The sequence below is a fragment of the Drosophila obscura genome, unplaced genomic scaffold (genome assembly GCF_018151105.1).
Source record: "Drosophila obscura isolate BZ-5 IFL unplaced genomic scaffold, ASM1815110v1 contig_1, whole genome shotgun sequence".
Classification (NCBI taxonomy): Eukaryota; Metazoa; Arthropoda; class Insecta; order Diptera; family Drosophilidae; genus Drosophila; species Drosophila obscura.
In genome coordinates this window covers 9,225,933-9,237,299 of record NW_024542679.1, presented here as the reverse complement: position 1 = coordinate 9,237,299, position 11,367 = coordinate 9,225,933, and the positions used below count along the sequence as shown (strand labels likewise).

Here is an 11,367-nt window from a genome sequence, read left to right as displayed (position 1 = left end):
TCCCACCCGCTTGGACATCATGCGGCTTGGACTATTTTTAGTTAATTGCGGGCAAGAGGCAACATCAAAACCGCAATGTTTTCCCTGAATTTTCTATCCCTTGATATCCTCGTTATCCTTCTCGTAAGCATTTGTTTGGTGTCTATTAATTGTGAGGCCCGAAATTGGATGCCGGGGGCGACAGCAGTCCATATATTTTGTCCCCTCCTGCGGCCTACGCTTTGGGTTCCGTTGAAACAAATAACAATTGCTGTTTGGTCGTCGGCCCAAGGGTTGACTGACCTCTAACCCCCAGGAGACTCACAGACAGAGTTCTGTGCGTTTTGCAAAATTAATTTAATAAATAATAACGTACTATTTGTGGGACTGAGACATAAAGCGGCTGATTAATGGGTCAGAACTGTGTGGTGCATGGCACTCTTGAGGGCGGTGGCATGAGGTCATGGATGATTTCTCTGATTCCGGGTATTCCTACTGCTCATTTTCTAATGCCTTTCGAGTGGGTGTCACAAGTTACGTTATTTGCCAATAAAGATAAGGTTATGTCAAGAGCAGAGCTACAGGAATCGGCTCTATACCTTGCTGTACATACATACATATATGATGTGTGTAAATGTTTACCGTGATAGTCATTAACAAACAAATCACAGAATAAACAAAAGATATAGTACACGATTTATCAACGAATATCAAATGCTCTCCATCCAGCCATCTATTGAAAATAAAAAGTATTAGCTGTCCCAATGGCAGAGATTGTGGGAGGAAAAGGGAGATCTATTTAAACAGTTCGAGCCTTCTCTTGTATAGTGAATTCCCATTTCGATTATTCCCTTTCTTTCAGCTTAGATATGGTAAGCCCCATGTGCAACACCTCCCCCTGATGACAATGCCCAATCTTAATGACTCATTGGCTGCCTTGTTGCTGCAATTAGAACTTGCAATTGATACGACTATATATACTTCTTGCGATGTGAAGCCATAGCCGAAATGAGTCCCAGGACGGAACGATTTGACGACGATGCACGTATTATTTGCAATAATTTTAAGGAAAATTTGAAAGGGTAAAGCTATTATAGATGTGCCATAGAAGCCTAAAAGGTTTAAGCTGAGCGGGTAGGTCTAGAGGAAACATCAAAATACATCTGTCCAAAAAATAGTTTTGGGAGCCAACAATGCCCAGAGGGAGCCAGTGAATATTCTGCGATGATGCAGTGAAGTCAATTTGTTTTCCAGAGTTCCAAAGTTCAATAAAAACTGCATTCTACAATTATTTTGCATGACAAACAGACAAGAACTGCCAATTGTATTAAGAAATCTGTCCCAGAGAAGACTGGAGACTTCTCTCCTCCGCGAGTGTTTTATGGGAGGCAGGCGCATACCAAAAAAATTGACTCTGTGGTTCGTCCATAGAATATTAAGTTGGGTTAACAATTAATAGAGCTGCCGCGGCGTCCGGAATTGACTGACAGAAAAGATTCGATTCGATTGATATTTCCAACACGCAGACGTAAATTGTGCGACGCGTGCAAGACCAAAATCCGAACAAAAATGGCAAAACCTAAAGATACGCAAAGCGAAAGACAAACAAAAACAAAAGGAGACAAAAACCAACCGAAATCCCAAAGGAATACAATGTAAATTCAGATTTAAATCGAAATCGAAATTGAATGCGACACAAATGCATGGTAAAATGTTTTGTTCTTTGCGCCTCACGACTCGAGGTGTATATATGTATGTATATTTATTCATGGGATGGGTGTACACTATACTACAGGTACGCACATATATAGATAGGTGTGTATATAATAATATTATATATGTATATATATTAGATTCGTTTATAGCTTTGGTGATCATCCACAAACGTTTTATGCACAGTTTTCTCTTGTTTGTGACAAGGATATCGTTGTTTTTGTTTTTCTTGGGTTTAGTTTAGGAAACTTTCTTCTCATTTATATAGGTTAGGTACTTCTTACTCCGTTACGGTATTCGGAATTCTATATTGCACTATATAGAGTCTATATATACTGCTCGAGCCGGGTGCACCCGAGGCAACTACTTAGTGAATAAACATTAAAAAAATATAAACTTGGACAAATATAAACATTTCACTAGCTCTTCCTCCTCTATCACCTTCTCTCCCTCTCTCTCTCGTTCTCTCTGTCACATACCACCCACCCACACACACTAGGCTGTGATGTGTGTGGTGCGGGGCGCATACAATCACAGCAGACAAAATTACCTACAAAACATATAGTAAACAAGTAAACTAAACAAAAATCGAACTAAAATTTGGCGTAGTTGCTTAATCTTTGTGTGGCTTTGCCGTTTTAGATGCGACTGCAGAAGTTGTAGAGCAGCAGCTTATCCTCGAAATGATAGACATTGTTGATGTGTCGCAGTACCCGGCCATCGACCAGATGCCGGGCATAGTGCACCGCCTCCATGCGGTCCTTGGAGAGGCCCACCTCGATGAGCCAGCTGACAAATTCGCTGCCATAGAACACCTTGCGGTAGACACGAATGCGCCACCTGTGGAAAAACACAGACAAACACAAGAATAGGTTAATAACTGTTCAACGATAGATGGGGCTAGATAAGTACTAGGATCAGTCCAAATATCAAATGAAATAGGCAGGGAAGGAGCACCAAACGAGAGTTGGATCTTACCTACTTTTCCAAATTAAAAATGTCCTACAAACATATCTTCCAACTGATTAATCCTATTGCTGCTCAAATCACTAATGCAGAAAGGGTTGCAAAAATAACATAAAACACATTTCTCTACCGATGCAATGTCCTAGATTGAAAGCTAGTCCTACATTTGTATTGTGTATCTAGCTACACGCTATGCTTAAATCGTGCCACAACAACTTACCTTCTGTCCTTGGCAATGTCCTTCTTGCAGTTCTCCAAATGATGATTGCGAAACTGTTCGCAAATGTGCTTTGTTTCGGGACGAACGTTCGACCAGTGCGGCAGGCTGACCACATTCGCTCCATACCTGTGTATCAAGCAAAAGCAGATGAAAATCTATTCCCAAGTGGGTTCCCCCCCATCCCGTAACTTACCATAACTTCCGCCAGAGCTTGACCACTGGCATGAGTAGCTCTCCCATGTCCGTTATGAACACGGCCAGGACAATCAGACCCTGACCGAAATTGAGGAAAGCGTCGAGGAAACTCAGCTCCAGATAGATGCCCGACATGCCCTCCATCACCAAAGTCCAAATGGACACGGCCAGGCCCACGAACATGGAACACAGCAGGGCAATCAGCAGGACGGTGTGCTTCAGCGTCTGATGCTCGTCTACGTCGCTTGTGTGCTCCAGCGGCTCGAGTCCTCGTCGTGTCTGGTCCTCATAGCGTTCGATAATCGTCTGACAGCTTTGACGCGAAGTGCTGGGGCCACAATTGAACGAACTGCTGCACATGTGATTGCGTATCCTGCAACGAAAGCCACACATTAAGTACTTTACATTGGGCACATAGAGTAGAGAGTATTATTTAACATACTCTTCTGTTGTGGCCGGTTCGGTTTCGATTTTGTCTAGATCTTTTGGATTAACGGCATTGCCACGCTGACGACTGCGGCTCAAAAGATCCTCAATGTCCACCACCACAGTGCTGGTTGTGGTTGGTGTAGTCACGGCACTGCCTCCGGAACAGCAATTGCCATTGCCCGAGCCACAGCCGCCACTGCCATTGGCTCTGTTCGCTGGCACTCCCGCGGCTGTGGGTATCATCTCATCATCGTCCGACGAGGACGAATAGGAAGTAGTGCGCACGCTCTGCCTGAGCGAGGATAGATCTGTGTGGCTCAGCAAATTGGTTGTGGAAATGGTTGAATGCAAATCGGAAGCTTCTGGGGAAAGAGTAAAGCCATTAAGAGCTTGCCATCTGTGGCAGGGGGTATAGCGAACAGCTCACCTGACTCCGGATTGGACAGTTCACGGGAGTAGGTCATAAACTTCTCGTAGCGCTTCTTGTACCTCTGATGCAGCACCAGGCAACCGACGGTCACTGCAAAAAAAGGTTTAACCAAATCTCAGTTTACAAAGTTTTAACAAAAAGATTAAAAAAATAGCCAACAACAATTAAATCAGATTGAAAACTTTACATGCATCATATTTTGGTAACAATCGCCGGACCTCTTTCCTATGGCCACGGAAATATAACTTATTCCAGTGGCCATGTGGAAGGGCATCCAAACTATGCAACACCAACTAGAAACTCCACCCCTTTAATGCTGGGAAAAACATTTTCAAACACAGAGCGAAATCGGGAACAACACTTTATGGACGATGCATCTTTTGTTTGTGTATCAAAACAGCACGACACGCACATCTTCTTTTTCATTCACATTTTTCATCAATATTTTTTCTTTGTATATTTTTCATTGTAATTTTTCATCAATGCAATGCAAAATTACGATAAACACCGTTTCGACGGTGGGTAACCAATGGGTAGGTAGCATGTCGTATATTTCGATGAAAAATGAGACAAACGATTGCCCAATTATTGGATATTTCAAACACAAGCCACAGATACATATCCATATCCATATACTTTTCTCTTTCATTTTTTGTTCACTCGTGTGCTTTTCAATATTTCGCCCAGCGCTTAAATGGAGGGTGGAATATATCGCATTGGTTTTCGCATGACTTAAATGCACTCCCTAGAAGAAGGCCAAGACAGATTGTTATTAACTTATCAATGTATATTGTTTTATCATCATGTTGTTGTTGTTGGTTGGGGGGGCACTCCAAAAGTGTCTAAGCACTGCCCAGTGAACTGACCAATAAAGCACATGACTAGCATAAACACGGAGATGGCTGCCTGGGCATTTCCATACTGAAAGCTGGGATGATGCTTCTCTGCAGACGTCACATTCGAATCGAATGCCACCAGGAGACCCGAAATAATGGCAGGCACTCCCCAGGCGAAAACCAACTAAAATAAAAGCCACACTCTGATTAATAAATATCTTAAAATTAGTGAAAATTAATTGCTTACCATATAGGGCCACATTTTGAGCACAAAACACAGGCTGCGGCACTGCAGAAAGAGCAGCGAAATGGCCAGCAGAGCTGTCCACAGGCGAGTGCTGTAGGTGCCAATGTTGAACAGAAAGAACTGCAGATACAGGGGCCAACGTTGCACATGTTCCATCTTGGACCAGAGTATAACCCCTATGCAGCACATGAGCTATAATGAAAGTACATTAATGACAGATCCTGGCAGACCCGTAGCCATTATTTTCCCACCTGCGACAGCACCAGACAAAAGGTAATCCGCTGTGGCATGCGCTTAAAGCGCTTCGTGACAATCAACAGGGCCAGTACGCAACAGCAGGCGGCTGCCCCGGCAATGCTAATGTCGAACGAGAAGGTGTCCAGCTCGTGCAGATAATCCAAAGGCTTTAGATTCGTAAGCGATATCATCTTGGCCGATATGAACATCAGAGGCGCTGAGATGAACGTGCAGAAGACCATGCTACGAGCAACCTACGAGCATAAAGGTAAAGAGGTATACAAAATGGGTAAAGAATTACTTTTCCTACGCCTTACCAATTCCACTTCCATGTTGTACTGCGTGGCAATGACAAAGGCACCCGGGGCAGCGGGAAAAGTTCCATAGAGAAAACCGAAAGTGCTCAGCTCCGTTGTGTCATTGAAGTTCTGTCCCGCCTGCATGATGTTCACCGTCTGACGGATCACCAGAGGCAGCACCAATCTATATATAGAAGAAGATCCAATTAATATCGGAATTTAGAGCATTATAAGCACAACTCACATCTTGACTAGTATGAGAACGCCTGGCAATAGGAACCCTATGCTCTTGTGCTCGGTTCCCCTGCCGCCGACAATCTTCAGGCCGAGCAGGAACAAAGCGGTGGCCGAGAAGCTTTGTCCGAGGGTGCGCAGCGTGCTGGAGACCACTTCGGGCAGGCCATGTGGAAACAGAAAGCCCCCAGCCACGCCCAGCAGAGTCATCAACAGCAGCGGATTGAAGAACAGAGCCACGAGGGTGTTGAACACCAGTATTGCACGATCGCCAAAGCATCTATTCCGTTTGGTCATCTGCTCAGCTGGACAGGTTTCCGGACACAGCGGGGGATTTCGTGTCTGCAAAGACCAATGGATTATATGGATCTGAATCTGAACAGACAGATGCTCCACGCCAAAGTACTCACCACCTCCTCCTTGTTCTTGATTATCTTGGAGATCTCCATGAGCACCAAACCAATGGGATTGAGTATGGCCAGCGAAATGGGAGCCATCAAATACAGATACGCAGCATATTCGGGATGCACATCCTTGTACAGAGCCATAACTGGGGGAAAGACACGGAATCAGTCTTAGAGGAACCTTTTACGAGATGATTGAAACCCACCTATGGGATAGCCAATGGCAAAATCATTGCTCTGCGTGCAGAAAATGGCCATCAAACCGCCGCGGGCATAGTTGAGGGGCCTCGCCACCAGCAGTGAAATAATCAGCACCGAAAAGAAGACAATCGCCTTGGACACGAGCATGGCCAGGAGGAAGCTCCAGTTGACGGCATTCCAGTTGAGTTCCACCAGCGACAGGAAGATAAGCGAGGGCAATGCAAAAGTGCCCACAAAGGTGCCCAGTCCCTTGGTTTCCGCATTGCTGATGATCTTGAAGCGTCCGGCAATGTAACTGCAATCAAAATAAAAGAGAACATTTCTTAATCAATTTGTTGTATGGCTTGTAAAGGCGTGTCTGGCCACGCCCCACCCCTGAGGCAGTTGTTAAACAAGTCCCCCCGCCGCCGGAAAGGCGGAAACTCTTGATGCATATATATTTTTTTTAATTTATAATTTTTATAAAGCAATCACCAGAGCTACCGCACGTGATTCGGCTGGTAAACCAGTTTCGATTTCGGCGGCGTCTGGTCTCTTGGCTAACAAACGATGTGTAAACGTTTTCAGGTAAGATCCGTATTTCTGCCACACCACAATGTACTTCCCCTCCGCTCTGGACAGCTGCCTGTCTGTCTGGGCAAACTGGAGTAGGGTGTACTTCCCCCAATACGGCCGCTCCCCGCTTGGCATGACTCAATGCAAATTTACTGCAGTTCCACACAACATTAATTTGCTTGAGTTTGCCTGTCTGCTGGAAAGAACCGGAATAATCTGTTGTCTCTGGAAGATGTTCCAAGGGATTTTTATTCTTTAAAGTGACCTCTCGCTTGAACTCCTCGATGTGTCCACACATTTTTGGCATTCCTTGGAATTCCACAATTGTGTTTTTCTATCTGCTACAACGTGTAAACATTACTGATAAGAAATGGTGTCTTGCAAAGGTATAGATTAAATTCCATTAAAGTTGAATAGAAATATGAGACATTTTATCAAACTTTAACGGTATATTTCTCACTTAAAAACATGCAGAAACTGCACGTTTCAACAGATGTTCTTGAACGACACAATTGCTCACCTGATACTCAATTCACAATACAGAAACAGAACCTTAAGGTCTTGGGAACTCAACAACAACAAAAAAACAAAAAATGAAAGTAAATAGCATTTCCTTATTTACCCATTTATCTAGAGAGCGCGCTACAAGTGTTTTGAAGTCTTGGCAAACTTTGGGGTCTGCAAGACCCTGCTGATACTCTCGCAGCTTCCATCATTTCTAGATCTTACACTGCCAAGGATCGACTGCTCGGCTCAACTGTAAATAACTGACTGTCCTGCAAACTGCCGATACCCGTGCTAGATATAGTGCTAAAATCTTACTACCTGGAGCAAAAAGAAGGTTCTGTACAGCGTCTCAGGTATACCTAAAACTGAGGGATTAGCAACAGAAAAACCCTTGAAGTGGACAACTTTTATGGCAGCAATCACCCCAGGTACGTGCTGGCCCCTCAATCACAGTATTGAAGAGGTGCGACAAGACATTCGCATGAAATTCTCTGTGTCGACCTGTTAGGCAACTCTCTAGAAACACAGCCAGCCTCCCCGCCTCACCACGAACAGAAGAAACAGCTGCGTGTGTTTATAGATTAAAATTGCCAGTACTCCCATGACATATACATTACGCTATATATATAATATATATAGTATTCCGCACATGTAAGCTTAAGTGGCAGCCGCTCTGGTGTGGGAAATATTCAAGTATTCAGGTGATTACTAACTAAGCTTATCAGCCTATAGCCCGATCGAAAGTCTAGTAAGGAAATCCATCAATTCCACACGATGAAAAAGCCAATTAACACCGAATGAATCAAAATACGAACACAAAGTTCTACTATATAAAAGGGTGAAGTATAATTTCAATCTGATAATGGTCGTAAAATAAATTTCAATTGCATTACGAGAGATTACAAAAAACTTGAATTGAAGCGCTTGTTTTTTGAGTGCCAGAGAGCACACGGGGGGAGGAGAGGTCTGTTATATATACCGAGACTATATTCAATATAAAGAACCCATAAAACTTAAAGCTGTTACAGATCGTGTTCGGTAGTATCTATATATTTCTTTAGCAATTAAAGAAAGCATTTACAGGGCATCTATACAGTCGTGAGGCACTCCATGTAAAACCTTTTTGGGTTCTGAAACTGCCAGATGGCAATGTCAGCACCGGACAAAACTGTTGGGAAATAAAACAAATTACCGAACCAAACCCCTACCTGGAGAAGTGCAATATAAGTAGAAGCTACAATATATATGTATATTCTATAATTATTTGATTGAACAGTAGGAATGCTTTTGAATGAATGTCTACGCTGGGGGTGTAGCATGCATATCGCCAGTAATTGGCAGTCAAGTCGGTAATAGGCGCTTGCATAATCTAAATAAGTACAATACAAAACAGATACGATATTGGATAGATATTGCCTCAGGTGGCTGCGGCAGCGGCTACGGCTGCCTGCTGCAGCGTTTGGCAAGGTCATTTTTGTAATTGTTTTGTTGACTCTCTCGTGTTTGTATGTTGAAGTGTTTTTTCTCGCACTCTCTAAACGTTTTTACTTTCGATTATTGTTTAACAGTCAATTAGTTTTCGGCTCAGATGCATAAATCAAGATTTAACAAGAGAGACCCCCGTGGGAGATTGGCACAAGCTGTTCCCACAGCCAGAGAGCGGCACTCCATTTAATAGTTTCATTTGTGCCAACTTTGTTAATAGCTTTATGGTTGTTTCCCTGGAAAATTTCAACCGCAAGCGTTGCGAAATTGGTTCATATTTTTGGGTTAGTTTTTCGGTATTGTGATACAGTGGGAAGTAATGCAAAAATCTACAAATATCTATATTCGATCGCTACTTCAATGAGTCAACTTAAAATTCCGTAATCAAGAGAAAAACCCTACTGACGTTTTTTTGCAATAAATCAGAAATTCCACAAAGATCAGGCAGCATAAATTACATACAAGACAATAAACAAGGGGTACAGTGCGTTGCATAGCTATAAAAGCAGGGAATGAGGCTGAAAATATGAAGAAAAAAACCCGAAGGGTACAGTTGTGAATGTTGGGTAGATTTATCAACCCCTTGTGATAGGTAGGGATATAAACCAGTATGTATGCAGCTGCTTAACCAATCCTTTGGTTAGGTAGGAATACTCTCAACATATTTCGCCATCTTTCAGAGCTCTATCGCCTGCAAATTCCAACGACAGCTGCAAAAATATCTCCATAGTTAGATAAACAAACGACCCAATTCCAGAGAACAGTCATTAGCTCCATTTCAGTTTTATCTACTTATTGCTGGATATGCAAAATAATGCAGATCTCATGTTCCCAAAAAAAAGTATAAACAATCTAATAATAACAAAAACTCATTTAACTGATTGTTCAACCATTTTTGTTTTTGTTTGTGTGTCCGGAGTTTATTTGGAATAACAAAGGAATCAAATTGGATCATGACAAAGCAATTGGGCAGAAGATGATTAAAATACGAGTTGGCACTCGATAATTGGCGGAGCGAGGGGCCACAAATTAGCAAATCAGAGAATCAGATGAGAGTGGACAATGAATGGAGAACTTTCCTTTGCGGCACGTACACACTGATAAGGTGAGAAGAGCGTCACGGTGCCAATGCGTGGGATGTGTGTGTGTGTGGGATGGGGCAACTATCTAAATGAACTTTGAGGCCTCATATCAGCGGGCGAGAGTTTAAATAAAAGGTCAGCCACCCACCCACAGCCGCAGCCACAGCTTAACCCTGAACTTGGCGAGGCAGCAATGACAGTTGGAATATCGATTTTGTAATCTTATCATCTGCCCACGCGTACAGAGCCGTACTCTCATGTGACTGCTCTACTAACCCGCAGATGATGATGCCGAAGCACTGAACCAATGCCGGATAGAAATTGTTCATGGATACGCCGCCATCTTCGACGCGTGGCATGGCATTGGCCCTGACTGTCGTGGCGTCGGCCTCCATGAACGCTGCTGCCTCTGTGGTGTTGGCCACAACACTACCACTGTCCTTTGCGTAGTAGTACATAGCACTATCCATAGCGACTAATGGGATAGACACTCCACTATATAATCAGGTACTCTGGGGGGCATAAGATGCGCGTCACTGGTGCGTCATGGTGCACCACCCGTGAAAGACTTCGTTCTGCAGCTGGTGGCGCTGTGACGTCAAAAGGTGGTCGGGAGGGCACGCGCGACAAGCAGCTGCTTTAATATTGAATTTTTCGCAAAATCCAACTGGAGCAGGCTTTTAGCTTTCGCCTTAAAACCAGAGCACAGATGCTCTATTATTCAATTGGCTTTTTTACGCAGTTCTTGGCATGCCAAATTGTTGTTGTTTTATATTTTTAGCACTCGTTTTCATGTTCAAAGCACAACACTTGCGACGCCGACGAGGACGCTACTCTCGATTTCATCTGTTCGGGCGGTTGATTTTACGTGGGTTCATCTTATTCGCATCACACACTGCGCACGGCACTCGGCGTTAATTGTTTGCTGTGTTTTTTATTATTAAATTAACCGTAGTTCGTGTTAAACGTTTTTTGGGCGCCCCGTCGATGCGCTAGAGGTGTCAAACCAAAACCATCGAGGGCACTATCGATGTTTTGCTGCTATCCGCTACTATCGACGGTTTTGCGAGTACAAGATAGTATCGAGCTACAGTTGTTGCGCTTTTGATATGTTTGGATTGGCTGCTCTAAAATACGAAGACAAATTTGTAAACAAATCGACAGGTTGCACCTAATTTTTACAATGGACAAGTTCCTAAAAGTTTTCAATGGTTTTTTAATAAATATTTGAGCCCGATACTATTACGATAGTATCGATTGTTTTTTCAAAACATTCAACGTTGATATTGGTCCTCTCAGCCCTAAACAAATAATTTTATCCAATTCCTGAATAAATTTTGTTCAGGAT

General features: G+C 43.3%; 1 protein-coding gene across 1 annotated transcript; it reads right to left on the bottom strand.

Annotated features, from left to right (window-relative positions):
* Positions 1-1,796: 1,796 nt before the first annotated feature.
* On the bottom strand, positions 1,797-11,031 carry LOC111077224 (integral membrane protein GPR155). Its single transcript, XM_022371414.2, has 13 exons — positions 10,296-11,031; positions 6,396-6,685; positions 6,196-6,335; positions 5,796-6,127; positions 5,570-5,735; positions 5,267-5,506; positions 5,016-5,207; positions 4,799-4,952; positions 3,930-4,022; positions 3,516-3,864; positions 3,072-3,446; positions 2,879-3,004; positions 1,797-2,532 (listed from the first exon to the last, which is right to left on the bottom strand). The coding sequence occupies exons 1-13, from the start codon at positions 10,487-10,489 to the stop codon at positions 2,331-2,333; spliced, it is 2,853 nt and encodes a 950-aa protein (XP_022227106.1). The 5' UTR covers positions 10,490-11,031; the 3' UTR covers positions 1,797-2,330.
* Positions 11,032-11,367: the final 336 nt, after the last annotated feature.

What these genes read in the sequence shown, in the direction of transcription:
- LOC111077224 (XM_022371414.2), bottom strand. Translation starts at nt 10,489, where the DNA reads ATGGATAGTGCTATGTACTACTACGCAAAGGACAGTGGTAGTGTTGTG. An exon ending in TGCCATTGGCTATCCCATAG is followed by an intron (nt 6,336 to 6,395) that starts GTGGGTTTCAAT and finishes TCTTTCCCCCAG; the next exon opens with TTATGGCTCTGTACAAGGAT. An exon ending in GCTAGTCATGTGCTTTATTG is followed by an intron (nt 4,023 to 4,798) that starts GTCAGTTCACTG and finishes CTTTTTTTGCAG; the next exon opens with TGACCGTCGGTTGCCTGGTG.